Genomic DNA, 21,781 nt, shown 5'->3' with positions numbered 1-21,781 from the left:
TTTATAAAACAAACATAGTGTCACTCTACTCATTTCTGGGGGAAGACAACTCATTTTGATAATCCAGCAGTTTTACATTTTCTGGAGAACACCAGCCCCCTATAGTGAATACTAAAAATAACAAAAATGCAAACTACTTTTGAGGAAAGGGCAGGGGGTGCTGTATTTTCGTTAAAACCGACTCACAGCGTCACCAAGACATAATATTTTGCTAAATATACTGTATTATACATGAAATATTGCTCATTGGTTGCGTTCTCCATTTGCTGGTGCGGCCTTTAAAGCCCGTGCAACACTGACATGATGCTGCTTCATTAACAACAAACCACTCAATACTGCATTATAAGTTTGGAGTGAAGACCAGATCAATAACTCTATCAACCTGACATTGTGCGAGCCGCTGCCATCATGCCTTGTGCACCCGAGGTAAACAGTAAAAAGTGTTTCCTAATGCACCTTTAAAAAACGCTGCGGTGCCTTCATTGATCCCTCCGCCGCAAAGAGCATCTGCCCCCGGAGTTGTGATCTATTGATTCCTGGGTTTGTAAGCAGTTCATCCGCACTGACGTCCACGTGCAGACAAAGGCGAGAGAAGAGCTTGACTGTTGTTGCATTGGACAAAGGCGACTAATCGGATGGTTGTCACTTTGACTATTAATGGCGGTAACGCAGAATGTACAACCGGGAGAATGCAAACAGATATCAACAAATGTCTTTTTTTTGGGGGTGTCCCAATAAGTGTGGATAATAAGGATAGAACCAATTCAATCGTACATGACATTTATGTTTAACGGTTTGACTTTTAGTGGTGGTAACACTACGCAAACAGCAAGTCTCACAGAAATTGCCTGCTAATGCTAACAAATAATATTAATGATTAGTTTTGTGTACCAGTAGGTGTGATGATAACGTTGACCCAATGCAATCATGGTACAGTTTAATTGTCTTGATTGGTTTGACTGTTTGCGTCATCGTAGGAATGTGAAACAAAGAAAACATGAAACCTCGCAGAAATTATATGCTAATGCTAACAATGATCTTTTATTTACCCGCAAATGTGATGATAACCACTGACCCAATCCAATAATTTTTTACAGTGCATTTATGTTTTTCGGTTTGACTGTCAGTGGCGGTAACACCGGCTGTAAAACTAAGAAAACAGCAAACTTCAAAGAAATTGCACGCTAATGCTAACAAATATTAGCAAATATAAGTATGACAATAAGCATACTGTACGGTACATTTAATGCATGTTTATCAGTTTGACGGTAACACATACTTGAAAAAGATTAGAAAACAGCAAAAGCTTTTTCGCGTACCAGTGAGTATGATAATAACGATCGAACCAACCCAGTTGTGCAGTGCATTTGTTTTGGTATTATTATTATTATTATAAATCATCTTCATCTTCATATGTATGTGTGTATGTATTTATTTGTTTGTTTATTTTGTATGTATTTATTATTGAAAGCACCGAGTGAGACGTCTGTTCATGTTTTTCTGCTCTTTGGCACGACTGGAGGGAGGGGGGACGAAGAGGAGGGCGCTCAAGTGCGGATGTCACCGAACAGGGCTGTGGTGGGAAAGCAAAGACGGAGGGCTCAGTCCCCCCCCCACCACCACCCCCCTCCATCCCTCGGGCCGGCCGATGGGAGGAAGTGGTGCACGGTGTGTGTTTAAAGAGGACTGAACCCTCCCGAGCGGGGGTGGCGGCTCGGTGTTGTGGAGCTTGTGCCCCGGCGTCGCCGCTGCTAAATTCGACACAGAGCCAACATGGAGCTGGAGAACATCGTAGCCAACACGGTGCTACTGAAAGCACGGGAAGGTGAGGATGGAGATGGCGGATTGACAGCTCGGCTAGTCGGTTGGAGGACAAGGTGTAGTGGGGGTGTGGGGGAGTGGGGGACAGCCCCCCTGGTCAGTGATTAAGACTTTGCTTTATAGTACTAGTCAATACGTAATGATGTAGCGATAGTTGTCTGTTTACGAGCAGAACTGTATTTGAAAACAGAGTCATTTTAAAGTATGCTGACACCTCCGTAATATATACACAAACTATAATACACTTAAATGGCCGACCTGCTTATGTAGCATCTAGTTATTAATTCGGCCTGTTTATTTTTTAAAATTCCTGATCATTACACTATTTAAACTCCTGTCGTCGGAACTCCATTTGACAACCGCTTAATTAAGTGTGCTATCAGCTCCCTAACATGTACTCCTACAACAAACCAATGCGCGACGTGCCTATTTAGCAACTTATAATTGATTCGAAATATAGTATTATGTGAATTCCTGATTACTGTGTTATTAAAGCTCATGTCATCCAACTGTCAATAACATTGCTGAAGTGCAGAACTCCGTTTGAAAACCGATCAAAAGTTTCCTGTCACCGATATAATGCACCACGTGACTATTTAGCACCTTACTATTGATCCGGCATCAAATTTGGAGTTATTTAAATTCCATATTACTATGTCTTCCTTTACGAAATAGGGTTAACTGTCAGTAACTCAATTGCAGAACTCCATTTGGAAACTGAGCGATTGAAAGTTTCCAGTCATCTCCCTATTATGCTCCTATAAACTAATTTAATGCACCACCTGACAATTGAAGATAAGATCATTCTTTAATGATCCCCAGCAGAAAAAAAAACCCGATCTAGTTATTGTTACGACATCATTATATTGTCATTTGAATTGGTCTCCTATAAACCCATAGAATGTAGGACCTGACTATTGAGCAGCGAGTTATTGATTTGGCATAGAAATGCAGTTATTGAAATTACTAGGAAAGCTGACGCCTTTCGACTGTCAATAACATTGCTACAGTACAGAACTCCATTGGAAAACTGCGCAATTTGATGTTTCCTGTCACCTCCCTCACGTATACGCTTCCTGTATACTAACATAATGCACAACCTGACCGTTTAGCACCCGGTTATTGATTCGACACGGAAATATCGTGTTTTTCAGAATGACTCAGGTTGCCTGTGAAATATGAGTGTCACGCTTCTCCGGGTTGATGTTGCAGCATTGTCCTGTCACTTTGCGAAACAGGATGTCGAGAGTGAGCAGACTGTACTTTGTGGGTACGAGCTCACTGTCTGATTTGAATCTTGTGTTACGACGACAGCCTTGATAAAGTCCATGTACTAGTAGTAGTGCTTTTCCTCACTCCTAAGACATTTCATTGCGCTAGTAGAACCACTGTGTCTCACCAGTGACGCTTTTTTTCCACTTCTGCCTTCCACTATGATATTTCTGCATATTCGTAGGACAACTTTGGCGTACTAGTAGGAGAACTACTTCTGGTGGGCAATTAGGTGCCACTAGTGTGTGACACCCGCCTAACTAGTTGGGCCTAGTAGTGTTACTAGAACAGCAAAGTAGTTTAACATTCAGGTTTAATTTTGTACGAGTAGGCGAAAAGCAGTGGTTTTAATGCAACATACTTTTTACTTGAGTTTTTTTTTTTTTGTTGTTGTTAAAAAGAAAGGCTACTTTTACTATGTTACATTGAGCTAAATTCCGCTCGCTACTTATTTATTTTTAATTTTTTATCTGTTATTGTTTGCACGATCTATTTGTTTTGGTTTCTCAGAGAAACATCTGCCTCAGGCGCTGTCACATAACTCTGTTTCACCAATCCAACTTAACCACCAGAGAAATTTGACTCCATTTCACCAAACAAACAGAGCCGCAAAGTCACATGATCGCACACTAAGTCTCTAAGGTAAATCTATGTTTACCTTACAGAGTACAAAAAAAGAACAACTATGTCATGTGCTGTCTGTCATCTGTGTCTGCCTAAAAATGCCCGCATTTTAGCTTGCAAGAAGTCCACAATAATAATAATAATAATCGTCAATTCAAGGCCATTTCTTGTGGCTGAATTTGCCTTCATTGGTTATTTTACAAAGATGAATTTGCAAATTCATATTTTTATATTTTTGTTTATTTGGTGTTCACGCTTTGATTAAAAAAAAAAAATAATAATAATCTGAAGTTACTCAGCAGTCACTTGACAAGTTTTTCCCCACTGATCACTGACTCATTCTTACTCAAGTAATTATTTGGAGGACTATATTTGACTTTACTTGATATTCTACAGTAACAATATTCATATTTGAAAATGTTTTGCTATTCATCAAAGCCTTCTCAGGTGATATCCACTGTATACGTTGCCTTTCTTCACACGCTTTGTCTCTTGTTCAACATTCCCCCCACACACGGATACACGGAACAAACTCACTTTTGTCTGCAATTCTTTGGCCGATATTTATCTTTAATGTTGCATCTTGCTTGCATTAAGAGTATAGTGCTCTGTGTGCATACCAGAACCCCCTTCGGCACAAATAGCAGCAGCCTTCTATCTATTTAGCAAAAACCACTGTACAGTTTCCCCCAGATATTTTGCAGTTCATAGTTTGCACCCCTTTAGCAGCCTTGTATTTGATTAGCCAGAACCCCTGTACGGGCTTGCCCGGCTATTTCGGAGTTCATAGTTTGCAGCCCTGCTATGTCTGGAATGTTTAAGTGATCGTTGTTTATGGGCTTTTATAGTACAAGTTATGGGCAATTGTAATAGCATGTTGTTCCTCAACATGCCAGGCAGCACTGAGCTGTACTGGAAGACATGCAGCGTAATTAAGAGCAAGAAGAAGTAACTAACTCCACTTTTATGCTCTATATGTATTGCTACTCTGGGTTTGTTAAAGTAGCAATTGTTTGAAGGTTTATAGTTACATAACATCTGTGCTAATTTCCGTTAGCCCGTCCATGGCGTTTTGCATGATAATGTTAGCATTAAGCTCGTTTCATTAGATGAAACGGTATAGATTTGGTTTAACATTGATGTAAAATAACGTTTGTGTGGTTCAGTAGACATTTTTGACATACTGCACTTTTTGATGTTCAATATAAAATTGTATTTTACATAAATACACAATATTTGTTTGAAACAGAATATTGTATGTGACACGCATGTAGTTGTGTGTTTTTTTTTTTCACATGCTAACAAGCAATTTTTCATTGGGAAATTTTGAGAAAAAGGGGAAGGGCATTGTAAGCTGTTTCCTTGTCTCTCTGCATTCTTTTGTTTTTTTATTTCATTAATACTGTAGTAAAGGTATTTTCTATGACTATTATTTAATGCCATATCAGCGTTAAAAAAAAAATCTGAAACTGAACGTTTAATTCTCTTTTATTTGTCAGTTTCTTAGTATACTTCAACTGGGAGTGACCAATAAACAGCTTGAAGCAAGCACGCTTTTCCTCTTTTTTGGGGAACTATCTGAGCAAACTAACAGAGAATACTTTAAAAAAGTGTGTTTTCATAGGTTTAAATGTTGTTAAAGCGGGTGGGCAGGGTTAAAACTATAGAAATATTATTTTATATGGTCTCGTTACATTGCTGATTTTCACCTAAAATGGGTGGGTCTGGAATATGTCCTCCATGTTGAATGGGGGTTTTACAGTGCTCTCAACATTGTTTGTCAGTCAATGTCACACTGCAGCGTCATCGCCATGTTTGTTATCTCACTTCCGAGTCCCATTGCAGTCTGGTGTTAACTTCGGTCCTGAAAAAGCAAACACAATGTTTCCTGATGGTTTGATGGTTATACAGTACTTTATTTATACATCTGCTCACAAAAAAAAAAAAAAAGTGACACTTATGACAACTTAGACAAGTGTTTCCCAACCGCTACTGTATTGAGTGAGCAAAGGCACATATTTTACATTATAAAAATCTCGCAGGACACCACCACACAAAACTGTCACACAAAGTCCCGGTACATATACCGAAATAATGATGATCTCGTATTTATTTACTCTGAAATGTGTCACTCAATGTGAAATCTGTGCCTGTTTAATTGAACACAAAACTAATTGTCTGTTGTATGAACGACAACGTGGGTGGATACACGTGAATTGCACCTTTGGCTATCTAGTGGAAGAAATTGTTTCGTCTGTTTATTTGCAGTAAATAAATAATAATTTTCAGACCAATGAAGTGAAATTGGATAGCTTCCCATGGCACACCTGATAAAAAAAATGTAAAACGTGCTGTTTACATTTCTCATTCCACTTTTGAGATGTGTGCTCATAAAAAGTGCTGGCACTAAGGCGTTTCTATCCAGCGTTTACAGTTTGCTTTTAGCACTATTGGCTATCATCTACAGTATTTGATATCAATAATTAATATTGTTGGTGTTGTTTGCAGGAGGCGGTGGAAACAGGAAAGGAAAGAGCAAAAAGTGGAAGCAGATGCTGCAGTTCCCACACATTAGTTTGTGTGAAGAGCTGCGACAAGGCACCGGTAAGACTTTTACTATATGACCGGCTCATATTTGTTTCTTAAAACACACCAGGACTTAATGGCTCGTATCTCCAAAAACTTGTAAATCGGCTCACTTGTATCTCAAGGCACTACTGTAAATCTATATCTTTGGGTACTGTGACAAAAAGCATGTCACAGGCATGTTATTAAAACACATGGAAACTTTTAAATTGTGGAAAAAAAGGCTGCGTCCTTTAAACCTCGCTTGAAAGGTTGCGAGGCGCGTGCGCTCTCATGTCCGTATAACTCTCGAAGGCTGCCATGCAAATGGGCTTTGAATTTGAATGAGTCAAATGGCCACCTCATGACTGACCGAGGCAGAAAGGACGTACTTTGAGAGCATAAGAAACGTTGTCATGTACAATCCCACCCCACCTTGCCTGGGGAGGTTTATACACATCTTGGTGCATCTGTTATTTCGAAAGCTGGAGTGTATTACACGGTCTTGAGAAAGAGACGTGCAGGAAACCGTCAACTTCCTTGTTTGGCAGCAGCTGCTTCTTCTTCTTTTTTTTTTCTTCTTTTTTTCCCTTCGTATGACATGCGTGCTGCATGTTGCGCAAGCAAGGAGCTCATCAGGTGGACTTAAACTCCACATTGAAACCTTCAGTAATGTCACCGTAGGGAGACAAAGTTCCCTCCCCCCAACACCCTCTCCTCACCTGTACAGCTTGTTCTGTGCAGGGGTTTTTGCATTTTTGACCACGTACATCACACCTCTTGTGATCTATGGACCGAGGTGGAAAAAGTACTCACGCACTGTACTTAAGTTTGGTAGCCATTTGTTGTCAGTCCTCAATATACTGTATGGCCGATATTGCTTTTCCAAGAAGCCACTGTCACAAAAACAATTTAAAACAAACAATGAAACATATCGACATCAAACATCCCTTCGTACATGCTCTTTATTGTAAGAAGCGATATAGATATAGATTTTTTACACAGATACTTGTGTAAAAAAAAAAAAAAGGTAAAAGTAGAAGTACGGTATCTTTTTCAAGATACGAGCCGTCACTCGGCCGATTTTTTTTAATGTTTTTTTTTTCATGTACGAGCACTAGCTATGGTGGCAGCAACTTCACAAGCCGCAGTTTGTCAGAAAGCGAAAAACTCTCACTCCCACTTGAAGTTTACTTTAAAGCTAAAAATAAAACTAAGAGAATTACATGTGCATTTAACCAAAACACAGAGTCTGCTCCACACAATGCAAAATGCCATAGATAGGCTAAACCGTTGAACAGCTTATATTTGAACACAAACAACACATCCAGACAGAACACGAACAATATCATGGGAATATAACCGTTTATCCTCTGCGAAAAATATTATTGGAGCTTAGTTGCTGTGGTCTTCATCTATATTTCATCATCAAGGCCATTCAAGCAACAAGTTTTTGTGATTGTAGGGTGAAAGCTTCAGCTGGCTACTAGCGTGGACTGAATGGGTGGGAACAATGGGGAAATGAAATGCCAATATTTTAAGGGGAATAGCCCAACAGCAACCTTGTGGGAAAAAAACGAGAGAACTATGAATGAGTTCATTTTTGAAATGGTGAACTTAGTTCAAAATTTTGAAATATGAACTATGACCTGAACTAATTCATTTTTGGAACAGTGAACTGAACTTTGAACAAGTTTGTGTAAAAAAAAAAAAAGAAGAACTTTCCCAACACCGTTTACACGTTTTATGTCTGTATCATATTAGACCATCCGCTGCCGGCCAAGGCACACGCACCAAAATGTGCATGGCAACGCCCATTGAATTATCATGATACTTAAACTGGTGAATTATTAACATTCTATTTCATTAGGTTCTTACTGAATATTTTTATGAAGTACAACACTGTAAAGAGGTATTTTAATACTGGAACATCTATGCTAATTTATGTTAGCTCGTCTATGGCGTTTTGCATTTTATCTTCGCATTAAGCTTGCGTACATTCATTAGATGGAATTACCGTATATATTTTGGTTGACCTTTTTGGTCTTTTCGGCCATCAAATCAGATTTTTTCAGATGTTTCAGTGTTTAACAAATGATGCGGTATGCTTGGGATCACGGGCTATTCCTTTCCTTCACATGTTTGTGATTCAAGTTGACCGTTACTTCTCTATCCATACCAATGTGATTCCTGAACATTGGTGGCTTTAAAAAAAGAAAACAAAAAACCAAAATTTGACACATGATGCGGTATGCTTTGGATCATCATGAGCTCTTCTTTTCCTTCACCATTCTTTTCTGTTCCCATCATTTTAAGGCGAGTTGCCCTTGATTTCATCCGTCTGAATCAATGAAAGCTTTTTATGATGTTTCAATATTTGACACATGATGGTGTACTTTGGATCATGAGTTTTCCCCCTCCTTCTCCTGCGTTTCTTTTCCCATCATTCTTATCCAAGTTCACCTTGATTCATCTGTATAAAAGAATCCTATTCAAGCATTTCAATGGTTGACATGGTGTGGTATGCTTTGGATCATTACAACCGCAAACTACACCCACAATAATAAACATGTTTAAATTAGTACATCTCGGTTAATATCCTGGAAGGACAACTTTGAAAACAACCCGAGACAAAACCGCTGAATGTCGATTTGACACTTGATTCTCAGAACGACTGTCTGGTGGCTCTATGACGACATAAGTGACATTTAGAGACAGAATGTAGCCTATTAGTTGCATCAATTATAAGTTTTGTTTTTTTTTCTCCCTCCCCTCATCCTCTAACAGAGAAGGACTACAGCAGCCTGTGCGAGCGTCAGCCCATCGGGCGCTTACTCTTCCGACAGTTTTGCGACACCCGACCCGAATTGAGGCGCTGCGTCAAGTTTCTGGATCGGGTGGTAAGATTTGATATACACTGAACCCCCGTTTATCTTGGGGGGGTGTTCTAGACCCACCCGCGATAGTTGAAAATCCGCAATATAGAGAGACCATCATTTTTTGGGAGGGGGTTGAACTCTCCAAGACGCTTTAAAAACATGTAAACTTATTAAAACACACTAAAACTTATAACATCCATTCATCCATCCATTTTCTGAGCCGCTTCGCCTCACTCGGGTCGCGGGCGTGCTGGAGCCTATCCCAGCTGTCATCGGGCAGGAGGCGGGGTACACCCTGAACTGGTCGCCAGCCAATCGCAGGGCACATACAAACAAACAAACAACCATCCGCACTCACATTCACACCTACGGGCAATTTAGAGTCTCCAATTAATGCATGTTTTTTGGGATGTGGGAGGAAACCGGAGTGCCCGGAGAAAACCCACGCAGGCACGGGCAGAACATGCAAACTCCACACAGGCGGGGCCGGGGATTGAACCCGGGTCCTCAGAACTGTGAGGCTGACGCTCTAACCAGTCGTCCACCGTGCCGCCAACTTATAACATCACTGAGTAAGTGAAAAGAAGACTGGTTCACACTTTAAACATTGTATATTTAAACACCAAAATGTTCAACCAAACCTTGTCATTTTGTCTAAGGAAAGTCTGCTATCTTAACGCTAACATATACAGGGAAACGCCATATACAGATGAATGGAAATTAGCAGATATTGCAGCAATTATGTAAACCTTCAAACGGCTGCTTCTTTAAAGCCAAACTCGACTGAACTCTGGCCCAGTGTGCTCGGTCGGACAACTATTTTCATGAGTAGTCCATCAGTCGGCCGCCGGTTTTGCAGCGATTCAAAATTTGAATCACCCGTGCATGGCATCGCAACGTCACAGATTACAACCAATCAAAAGGCATCATTTGCTTTTGGTGATGGTCCGGTCCGCTCGGGTTCGACCGCATTGCACCGTGTGAGATGGGATAAAAACACACGGAACGCCTTCACATAAAACAAAAGAGAATTGTGTTTTAAACACCAAAAATGTTCATCCAAGCCATATCATTTCTTTCTAACTTAATGCTAACATATAACGCTAACATGTGATGAAAAATGCCATAGATGGGCTAGCAAGAATTAGCATAGATGTCATGGTAATTATAAACCTTCAAACAGCAGCTACAATAATACACACGGAGCAACAATACATACAAACCGAGCAGACAATCCTCACACGCACCTATTCGCCGCACTGTGGGAGCGACGACGATTAGTTGGGGATCTTCTCTGCTTTTTCTATTACGCTGCATGTCTTCCAGCAGACCTCGGCGCTGCCTGGCATGTTGCACCACAACATCGTACAACACTCAAGGCGGGCATCTCTAAATCTGGATTTGCCTGTGTACGGTAAAAAAAAACACCGCTTAAATCTTTCATCTGTGATGAGTGTCGACGCGAACGATGAGCCGCGATGTAGTAGCGGGTTTTTTTTTTTTACTGTTGCATGTGCGTCTTGTGTTCCAGTGGTTCCCAAGCTTGCCCTTTAGCGCACAATGATTCAAGTGTAAGACAGCTGCAGGGCTGGGGGGTGAATCAGTTGATGGATAACCATTTAAAAGTGTTACCGCAATTATAAGTAGTTTAAAAATAATTATCAACAATCAAACAACTAAATACAGTATTTCTTCATATTGCGGAAAATGTGTCTGTGAGCGAGCCGTTTGCAGACGCAGTGCATTTCTGCACCGCAATAATAACCATCGGGGTGGCGGAGTTTCAGTCAAGGGTGGCCACCCAGGCCACCGTCTGGCTCCGCCCCTGCCATCCCATTTTGTCCACAGCGGCCTGAAACGGGTCAGTCAATATATTGATCCAGCTCCTTCCAATTCACCCCTGACTTACTATTCAATAATGAATGGATCTTTTATGATCATTAAGCAACATTTTTATGGATATGAAGGAGAGCGGGCGGTCGTCCGTGCATCAGCGAGGCTCCAGCCTGACTGGCCGGCTTTAACGACTCTCAGCTCGTAATAAAGATCTCCTCGACCCCTCTCGTGACCGCTTCCTGCCCGCCTCTCTCAGAGGGGCCTGCAGACGGAGACGGTAAAAGGAGAACGCGAGCGGCGTCTCCAGAATCTCACTTAGCCGCCGCTCGCTGGCCCGCTCCAAAGCACTTTGGAGGCTTTCCGGGCAGACTCGGGTTGACAGATGGCGGCTGTAGTGGGTTCATAAAAAAAGGGGCATCCAGGCCGTTTTCTGCTTTTGGCTGGCAACTTTTTGGCATGCTGCCGCCTGCTGATCACTAGAATATTTTTCCTTTTTCCTATCAGTTTTCAATTTTTTTTTTAGCCAATTCATGGATTAAAAAAAAAAAAATCTCTCTTAAAGAAAGAGAGAGAGAAAGAAAAAAAAAATGAAGACAAATATTTCTAACATTTGGAGACAACTTCTTTTGATCCACCTTATTTTTTGTTCATGATAAAAGAAAACTTTTGATCATCAAAAATCTTAATATTTTTGAAAATTACTGAATTAAATATACAAACTCTACATATTGTTACAGTGGCTTATTTTATTTTAATCCAGTACAGTACATTTTTAAGTACAGTTCTGTTGTATTTAACTTTTAAGCACAATTCAGTTGCATTTAATCTATTTTGATACACTTTTTATTTGTTTTAATTGAATCATTAAGTACAGTTTTTAATTAAAATGATAGAATGATATTAGCCAAGTATTTTGTACTTGTATTGTACATTTAGTATGTTTTATGATCGTATTAGAAGTTTGCGAACTACTGGTCTAAAGGTTTTAGAAATCAAAAGGAAATAAAAAAATACCTTGTCATTTTTTAACCATAATTTCTTCTGCTGGCCTTATTTATGTCCTCTTTTCCCTTTTGAATGATGTATTTTTAAATATTTTGAAATCAATTTTAAAAATCAGTTCATAGATTGTTCACACACGGACATGAGAGACACAAACTCATTTGTTCACCAAAACAGCAGCACCTACAGACACACAAATGGATGAATTAATTTGTACTGCCATTGAAACATGGTTTGAAAAAAATATTTTGGTCAATTCATGTCGAAATAAATCTAAGCTATTATTTATGTTCAATCTTCTATGAATACAATTTAATATAAAATGCAAAAATAATAATGATAAATATAAGGAATTTTTTGCTTAGTTTTTTTTTTTTTTACATTTCAAGTCATAGCCGTTTCCTGGAAAATACACAATTTGTGTTGTTGTACCCCCTGCAGGCGGAGTACGAAGTAGCGCGTGACGAGAAGAGGAAGGAATGCGGTCAAGAACTCATCGACGTCTTCTTCAGTCCAAAGGTCCCCCTCCAAAGTCACATCACAATTTCGCCTTTTTGTTCTTTCCTAGTTTCTCGGATCGGGTTTGTCCAGATTTCAGAAAGGGTTATATTAATTGCTTTGTTCCTAAATTGCATCGAATCCATTATTTTTTTCATGACCACCTTTTTTCTTATATTGCTAATACGACAGTCTTTTGACAGCAAGCAGAGGTCGCATCCACTTCTTGAATGAAATTGTAATTCTTCTCCATGGTCAGCAAAGGGTATTTTCTCCACTACTTCAAATCCATTTTGCGTCATTCATTTACTCTATGATAGTGCATTTAGCCATTAAACTTCTCTTTTGGAGACTAAGAACATTACATGGAATTGCTCCACTCTCCGAAAATTGATAAATGATGTGGTCGCAAACAAACACATTTTTCAGATTAAAAAAAGCCAGTATAAAACACGTCATTAAAAAAAAAAATACGGAGTAGTTTTCATGGGTTTCAATTGGCCAAAATGTACAATTTGATGTGTACAGTATATTATTGTTATATCATATTATTTAAAGAGATGAAGGTGAAAAAAGACGCTAAAAAAAGCTGCCCTAAACATGAGAAAAACTTCACACACAAGTTAATAGTAAACATATTGTTACGCTGGAAATGAATGCAAATTTAAACAGACAGAAAAGTAAAAATGAGTCGATTGTCTCTTTAAACTGGATTTGCACTGCAAATCTGCAGATTCGAAAATGTCCCGTGCGCCGCCGCTCGAGAAAATTTCATGACAATGAGAAATTTTGCTTTTATGACTGACTCACTTGTCAAGCAAAAACAAAAAAACAGCTTTCATAACGTAACCCCTCACCTCTCGCTTTAACAGTAAAACAGGTCAGAATCGCATTATATAGTCGAATTCAAGAACACAACAGTTTCATTATCATTATGAAAATCATTTGTTCCGAAAATAATGAATGAGTCTCAGTGTCTGGTTTGTTAATCCTCGTGAACTTTGTGCGTCACAGTCGGAGGACTACGTGCCGGAGTTGGACGAGCCCACGATGGCCCGGTGTGCGGAGCGGCTGCAGCAGGAGGCCTGCAAGGAGCTCTTCAAGGACTGTACCAAGTAAGCGCGTACTCGTGGAAGTGGTGCAGGTGCCCACTGGTTCTATGGGGCCCGCTCATTTGCAAACTTTGTATTTAATGAACCTTCTTGTTATATTGCGGGTCCAGTTGATGCAGTTTTTAAAAAATCATTACAAAAAAATTCTATTTAGTTATTTTATTTTTACAATATCTGTTCTAATTAATATTAACTAATAATAATAATTGTTTGTAAAATGAGTGATTTGTATTCCATTTTTTATTACTTCTTTACTACTTCGTTTAATGCCTGAATAATATATTTTTTTTAATTAGTTTTTCCTTAGTCAATTTTTAAAATGCAGCTGGTCACATGGGCCCATTTTTAAGTTAGAAAATAAAAGAAAATGTGAGAAATATTTAGTTCTTCATTTCTTTTAAATATTTTAACATATTTTTGTTAATGTATTATTTTAGTTAATATTTTATTAAATACATTTTCATGAATCTAATTTTGAAATGACCAAAGGTAACTGATCACGTAGACCCATTTTTAAGTTTAAAAAAAATCAAAAGAAATATTGAAATGATCTAGTTCTTTTTCTTTCGATGAAATATTTTTTACGACACATTTTTATCCATCCATTATTTAAATCAATAATATATCGATATTTTTATTCATCCATATACGACTGCAGCAGGTCACATTGACCCGTTTTAAAAATGCCCACGAAAATGTGTTCTTCTTTTCTTTAATTAAACATTTTAAGTAAAAGTAGTATTTTTTTTATTTATTTCCCTTGCAGATTGATCCATGACCTTCTGAGCGTGGCGCCCTTCTCAGACTACCTCGACAGCATGTACTACAACAGGTTCCTCCAGTGGAAATGGCTGGAGAGGTAATTCCCCCGCCTTCCCCCCCAGCTGCAGTCGCAAAAATAAAATAAAATAAAAGTGACTTTCACAACAACAAGGCGCGGTTGTAGCCTGGAGGTGAGTTGCATCATGTTGGAGCTTATTAGGTGATGGTAATGATATGAAGTGAGGCAAGGAGGCCTGCGGAGACACGTCGTTCACATCAGAAAGGGACGTCAATTTGCCTTTTTGCCATTGTGTTTGTGAATGTGCCACAGATTAATGTGTTGCTTACTGAAACGGTCCTCCCTAACTGTTTACAGGGGGGGGGGGGAACACTCGCTCATTTTTTCCTTTAAATGGATGACTATGACGTGGTTATGAGGAGCATTTTTTTCTGCTGCTTGTGTGTGTGATCATTGACTTCTGACTAAACTACTGACTTGTCTGTGCTTGTGTGTTTGTGTTCCAGACAACCAGTGACAAAGAATACGTTCAGGCAGTACAGAGTTTTAGGGAAAGGGGGATTTGGAGAGGTAAATCAATGCAGCATTGTCTAAAACAACAAAAGAAGACCATTTGAAAATACATGACCTATATTACACTAGAAGTATAATATAAATTTTTTTTAAATAAAATGGATGACATAATATGTAATATAATAATTTTAATAATGTACAAATAATAATTATGTATATGATACAATATATAAAAATGATGAAATACAAGTAACTAATTCAGTGATGATAATATATAATCTAATAATTGGGGTGCCAAATAAATAAATGAATGCAACATATTTTGAATGCAATACAATTGCAATAAAAAAACAAATGAAAAAATTAACGATGCAAATAAAATAAGTTATAATATGTTGAAAATCAATGTGTTGATGATAACTCTTATGGCCTACTGGAGTATAAGTCTAACAAATGCATAGATATATTTTAATTAAATGTAATATATCATTAAAATGTAAAAATAAAAATAGAAAATAATAAATACTAAATTAATCAAAGTCTCTAATTTATTAATTCAGTGTTGATAATCCCCATTGGAGTATGAAATTTTAAAAAATACAATACAAATGAAATGAAATATTAAAATAAACAAATATACCATAAATTAAAATAAATACAAAATCACAAGAACAAAGAGAATATATTAGAAAATGTAAATGAAATGTAATATCATTAAAATGTTACAAATGATGATAATGATGCATATATAATAAAATTGTTAATAATCATTGTGTTGATGTCTTGTGTGTAAAATACATAAATAAATAATTAGTACATAAACCTCACTAGTCCCATGTTGATGATCAATGTGTTAATAGGTTTTGTGGCCCATTGGCATACATATGCATTAAATTCACATTTCTTCAAACCAAAATTGAGTTTTTGCATATAGAACTGCGAAACACGGCTTTACAGTGCATTAAATGAAACTATGGTCAGCGTGAAACTGCTTTTCGTTAACAAGAAATTACAGAATATTACTTTACATTTGCAATACACGTAATGTATTCCATGTAGTTAGTTTTATTTATGAAGCTACTGTATACTGTGTTTTTTTTCATCAACAAAAGAAGCAGTCTTGTGAAGCATTTGTGTATTTCCATCAAACAAAGTTCCCATTCATCCACCTTTCGTTAATATCAAAGATAGTGATCTTTATGTGCCATTTAACTTGCTTTAACGTCTGTTTGACCTCTCAATGGGTTTTCTGTATGTGATGCATTTCTTCTCCGAGGACAGGGTCATGAGAAAAGGCTACAAGGGACGCGCTACTGCAGTTTCCCACCATAAATACATATTTTTAGCTCGTGCCGGCTTTTTTATAACCGTATTGTACAGTACTTTTGTTATTTACAGTTCAGTTGTTTTTAACTTTTAAGTAAAATACATTTTCATTTAATCTTTTAAAATAGTTAGTTTTGGTACAATTTATATTTCACTTTTATGTGCAATACATTTTGAGTCATTATTTAAGTCCACTTTTTTTATTTTCTTATATTTACTATAGGGGCTGGGTTAATGTTGAAACTGTGCATAATGTTACAGTTGCTTGCAATAATATGAAATATACTTTTTAGGACTAAAACCTCTGCTTTGTTTTTGATGAGCTGCTGTTTTCCAGGTGTGTGCGTGTCAGGTGCGGGCCACGGGGAAAATGTACGCCTGCAAGAAGTTGGAGAAGAAGAGGATCAAGAAGCGCAAAGGCGAGTCCATGGCACTCAACGAGAAGCAGATCCTGGAGAAAGTCAACAGCAGATTTGTGGTGAGCCATCAAAAGTTAATACATTTTTATCGGTTAATTTGTATAGAATTTCATACACAGGGAACACTCTTACACGCTTTCAACAAAACACACTTTTTTAGTATTAGTATTTATGTTAAGTATTCCTTCGCGCCTGCTCTCACTCAAATATCCGCAATATACTGTAATGGGGCTGTGATACTAGCACCGAAATGTTTGTGTGTCAATAAAAAGTGGATCGTGATTGAACCCTCGCATAATAAAAGGGAGATATCTTATATCGTATAGATATATGTCACAAACCGTTTACATGAGGCTAAGGCGCACTTTGACTCACTTCAATCCATCTCTTTGTCTCCGGGTTTTAGAGTGCATTTGTTTATTCAACCTGCAGCTCGGGCCCGCATGATGTGCCACATCCAACCTTAAGCAATACTTTTCTTTTTCTTGATGGTATCAAAGCATAGTGTAGATTGTCACATTGGAAGAATCAAAGAGAGCCTCAGCTTGTTTTAATGGCACCACTCGAGACGTGATATCATATGTTGCTTTGCTAACTTAAGAAAAATCTCCCAAATGGTTCAAGTGGACAAAGTGTTCCCTCTTTGAAGATCCCCTTGGGGGAAAATTGCATCCTTTTTTTTTTTTTGTGCGAAATGATCCCAAACTTGGGACATTGTCTATCTTATACGCACTCTTTCCAACTGGCTCACGCTTATTTCTACGTGACTCATTAGTCTGTAAAAATACGCCGCAGTAAACCCGTCGTTCAGAACGAGACTCGCTAACGGACAAAAAGGAGTTGAAAGGCTACAACTAAGGCAAGCAACAGAGCAAGCTCGGATTTAAAATAATCTTTTTTCGAAGAGGAGTCTAAAGGTAGCAGGTTTTGTGACGACAATTCGGTAACAAAGCCCTCTTGTATCTCACATGGTCAGGAGAAAAAAGTAAATGGCCCACTGCAGCAAAAAATAACAAAAAAACTATAATATTCATCATACAGAGCTAAGGCAGGTCAGGCTAACATAAGCATGACCATGAGGAAAAAGCTAAGAGAAGTAAAATGTCACTTGTGTAAGTTGCAGTATTTTGAGTGAAAACCCAATCTAAATAGGTCAAATAATACTCCAGGTGTACCTCAGGGATGCATCCTAGAGCCATTTCTAATCCCTCCTTACGTGCTTCCCCAATAGCTAACGTTTGGCCCCAATTTCATCAAAGAACTAATTCAGTGGTATTTGCATACACATAGTATTTGTTACAACAAACTGGGTAACAAATCCCTCTTGTATCCGGTGTGGTCACGAGAAAAAGAAAAGCGAGTCAGTTTGTTGTTTTATTTTGCCCCTTTAAATTCAGGATAAACTGCTTTTGGTGATGTGCGACCTGTAGCCTGGGGCCCCTTGGTATTTAGCTTGACAGATCATCATTACACAATGTCCTTTTTTTTTAAAATTGTTTTATTGAATTCATTAATTCGTAACTGAATCACAACTCCATATTAGAGGTATTGTAATGTATAATAGTTTGCACATTTTCACAGTCATTTTGTCAAAATACCCCTAAGATAAAAAATGACAGTACACTTTTTTTTTTCTTTTTAACGTATTTCTTGTCTTGCTGAAATGATCCTGTTTTGGGGAACAGTCTTGTCTCATGCAAGTCATGTCTCATGCATATCTCCAGGTGAGCTTAGCGTATGCCTACGAGACCAAGGACACCATTTGTCTCGTTCTGACGCTCATGAACGGCGGCGACCTGAAGTTCCACATCTACCACATGGGCGAGGCGGGTTTCGACGAGAGGAGGGCCGTTTTCTACTCGGCCGAGATCTGCTGCGGCCTGGAGGACCTGCACAGGGAGCACATCGTCTACAGGTGAGGATGTTCCAAATCCAACCTGGACAGATTTTTTTTTTTTGTTTATGTCTTATACTTATGTTTCTGCCACACAGGGACCTAAAACCTGAAAACATCCTGCTGGATGACCATGGTGAGTCGGCAAACTTATAGAGAGGGGTAGTAACTTTATTAAATGTACAGCACCATGTTAAGTTTTGTGAGATTTACCGAAGTCTTTAAAGATTTTTTTTTTTTTTTTAGGTTTTGTTTGACTTTTGAGGCTAATTGGAGACTCTAAATTGCCCATAGGCATGACTGTGAGTGCGAATGGTTGTTTGTTTCGATGTGCCCTGCGATTGGCTGGCAACCAGTTCAGGGTGTACCCCGCCTCCTGCCCGATGACAGCTGGGATAGGCTCCAGCACGCCCGCGACCCTAGTGAGGAGAAGCGGCTCAGAAAATGGATGGATGGATGACTTTTGAGGCTTTTTTTTTTTTTTTTTTTTTTTAGGGCACATCAGGATATCGGACCTAGGTCTGGCCGTCCACGTACCAGAGGGCCAGACCATAAAGGGCCGGGTGGGAACGGTAGGCTACATGGGTAAGAAGAACCCACTGGCATTCCATCTCCCTCTACTGGAAACCTAAATGACAGCTGTGGCGGTCCAAATCACTCTTGGGCTTCTTCCCGCCTCCAGCTCCGGAAGTGGTGACCAACGAGTGCTACACCTTCAGCCCCGACTGGTGGGCGCTGGGCTGCCTGCTGTACGAGATGATCGAGGGCCAGTCGCCCTTTCAGCAGAGGAAGAAGAAGATCAAGCGGGAGGAGGTGGAGCGGCTGGTCAAGGAAGTGCAGGAAGAATACTCCGGAAAATTCTCAGAGCAGGCCAAGTCGCTTTGTAAAGCGGTGAGTGGATGGGTAGTTAAGCGGGGTGCACACATTTTATTTTATTTTACATCTTTCCCAATGTTTTTCTTTGAACGTGAGGGAACATGGCATGGAAAACTACCTCTTATTCATTGACTTTCTTTGAGGGAGGGACAAATTCTCAAACTCAGCCCGATTGTTCCTAGAAGTATACCCTGCTTCACTCCAGAACAACGTTTTCTTTCTTTCTTTCTTGTGGTTTCAAGCTGCTGGCAAAAGATCCCAGGGCGAGACTGGGCTGCCAGGGAAGCAGCGCTTCGGAGGTCAAAGCGCACCCCATCTTTCACTCCATCAATTTCAAAAGGCTGGAGGCCGGAATGTTGCAGGCGCCTTTCATTCCGGATGTAAGTCATTCAAATAAACCATTTCATAATGTTTGTCCACAATAGCGCGCCAGGATACTTCCAGGTGTCAGAAAAGTGAAACTATGAAAAAAACCCAAAACTGCTGTGTTTGGGGTTGCACCATCAGATATACTCCAAAACGTTTACGATTACAGTCGTCCCTCTCCATATCGCAGTTGACTTTTTGTGGTCACGCTCTGTCATGTATTTTGAAATCATAGGTATCTAATTTTATATTGCAGATTTTTCTCTATCGGGATTTTGCGGTGATCATTTTTTGACACGGACTAATGACTCACGTAAAAATAAGCACAAGGCAGGACGAAAGAGTCTTAGACAACCGCACATCTACAGTAAACATCATTAGCTAATTCAATTTTGTCTACCACCGCTAGTTAGAACACATTGCAATCCTTCCCCAGGTGGTTAAGGAAAGACCCAGCTGCACTTACAATTTCTTTACTACAGTGGAGAACATGAGGATGGCAACCCCAAGTGGAAAACCTCCCATCCATACTTTATTTTGTATTGGTATTGTTGTTAAATAACACAAAATCATTTTTGATGTGATTACTCGAATAATCAATGGGCTAATCGATAGAATAATCGATGGTAAAAATATTCGTTAGCCGCAGCGCTAGGCAGAAGCTCGGTCTTTTGCCACCTGGAATTACGTGTGACGTTATGGCAAAATGCTCGATAGCAGATGTTATCTGCACTGTTGTGTTCCATGTTGCAGCCACAGGCCATCTACTGTAAAGACGTGCTGGACATCGAGCAGTTCTCCACCGTCAAAGGCGTGGAGCTCGAGCCCAAAGACGAGTCCTTCTACAGCAAAGTGTCCACCGGCAGCGTCTCCATTCCCTGGCAGGACGAGGTGACGCTTTGTCCAGAATAAAAATGTATACAAATTTTCCTCGATACATTTTCAAGGCTTTTTTTTTTTGTTTTTTTTTGTCCCGCAGATGATAGAGATGGATTGTTTCACCGAGCTCAACGTTTTCTACCCGGATGGAGCCGTGCCCCCGGACCTGGACTGGCGAAGACAGCCGTCTCCGCCCCCCAAACAGGGACTTTTACAGCGACTGTTTGGCAGACAGGTGGGTATGCGCTGTTATTTAACAACAGGAGTAATCAGGCCAGGCACAGATAAAGAGAGATAATCCATATTTCTGGTCTCACCTCAAAATTGTTTCACTATAACAGGAGAGTGTTGATATCTGACACTTATAGTACCACGTTGTCTTACTTGCTGTCCTACTCTGCCGCCCCCTGCAGGACTGCTGTGGCAACTGCAGTGACAGCGATGAGGAGCCAACCAGGCTGTGACACACACACCATATTTGTTTACAACCTTTTGCACATTTCTATTTTGAAGATAGTAGATCTCTAAATATCTGAATGTATTTTCATCATAGCCATAATAATGATGTGTTTTATTATTTAAAAAAAAGAAAAGAAAAAAAAAATCATGGCTGAGGCTTTTTCTCTCCCAAGAGCAAGAGGAGCGGAATAATCACCTGTGTGTAAAAAAAAAGAAAAAAGTGCCTTGCTGGAGGGCACAGTGACAATAATACTTAGTATGAGAGGGCAAAGTCCTCCTCCTTTTGTCCAGGGAATAAAATGAGTGACTTTTGACTGCTGTGACCAAGTTTACTCAACTTTTACTCCGTGTGTCTTTAATTTTTTGGGTTCACTAAAAGACCTCAAGGTGAAGTCCTCTGATGTTTTTATATATTATTATTTTTTTTTTCACCGTGGAGAAAATGACCTTCGCTTCATGTAGTATGCCATGCGATTCAACTGTCCAGAATGCGTCTGTGTGTGTGTGTATATATATATATATATATATATGTATGTTTGTATATATGTCTATAAAAGAACTACAGTGAGCCCCCTTTTATATGTTACAGACCCACCCTCGATCTGTAAAAATCTGCGATCATAGAGACCGCATTTTCCGTACCTCTTATCCTCACTAGG

At 39.2% G+C, this 21,781-nt stretch overlaps 1 protein-coding gene across 3 annotated transcripts; it reads left to right on the top strand.

The window, feature by feature from the left end:
* Nucleotides 1-1,580: 1,580 nt before the first annotated feature.
* On the top strand, nt 1,581-21,514 carry grk6 (G protein-coupled receptor kinase 6). 3 transcript variants are annotated; one of them, XM_061752914.1, is made up of 16 exons: nt 1,581-1,825; nt 6,226-6,321; nt 9,070-9,182; nt 12,441-12,518; nt 13,512-13,612; nt 14,376-14,468; nt 14,897-14,960; nt 16,567-16,707; nt 18,373-18,563; nt 18,641-18,678; nt 19,038-19,127; nt 19,225-19,433; nt 19,661-19,798; nt 20,538-20,675; nt 20,764-20,898; nt 21,077-21,514. In XM_061752914.1, the coding sequence occupies exons 1-16, from the start codon at nt 1,774-1,776 to the stop codon at nt 21,125-21,127; spliced, it is 1,728 nt and encodes a 575-aa protein (XP_061608898.1). In that variant the 5' UTR covers nt 1,581-1,773; the 3' UTR covers nt 21,128-21,514. The 3 variants fall into 3 exon arrangements, with proteins under 3 accessions (XP_061608898.1, XP_061608899.1, XP_061608900.1); XM_061752915.1 differs by lacking the exon at nt 9,070-9,182 and having other exon boundaries at nt 1,808-1,825; XM_061752916.1 differs by lacking the exons at nt 1,581-1,825; nt 6,226-6,321; nt 9,070-9,182 and adding an exon at nt 9,571-9,733.
* Nucleotides 21,515-21,781: the final 267 nt, after the last annotated feature.

Source organism: Phyllopteryx taeniolatus, chromosome 17 (assembly GCF_024500385.1).
Source record: "Phyllopteryx taeniolatus isolate TA_2022b chromosome 17, UOR_Ptae_1.2, whole genome shotgun sequence".
In the NCBI taxonomy this organism is placed as follows: Eukaryota; Metazoa; Chordata; class Actinopteri; order Syngnathiformes; family Syngnathidae; genus Phyllopteryx; species Phyllopteryx taeniolatus.
This window is presented reverse-complemented; position numbering and strand designations above follow the sequence as displayed.

Bases quoted from the DNA above. Each gene is read 5' to 3' on its own strand.
- grk6 (XM_061752914.1), top strand. From the start codon at position 1,774: ATGGAGCTGGAGAACATCGTAGCCAACACGGTGCTACTGAAAGCACGG. The intron at 19,128-19,224 runs GTAAGAAGAACC...TCCCGCCTCCAG, and splicing joins GGGAACGGTAGGCTACATGG to CTCCGGAAGTGGTGACCAAC. The intron at 20,676-20,763 runs GTGACGCTTTGT...TTTGTCCCGCAG, and splicing joins CCATTCCCTGGCAGGACGAG to ATGATAGAGATGGATTGTTT.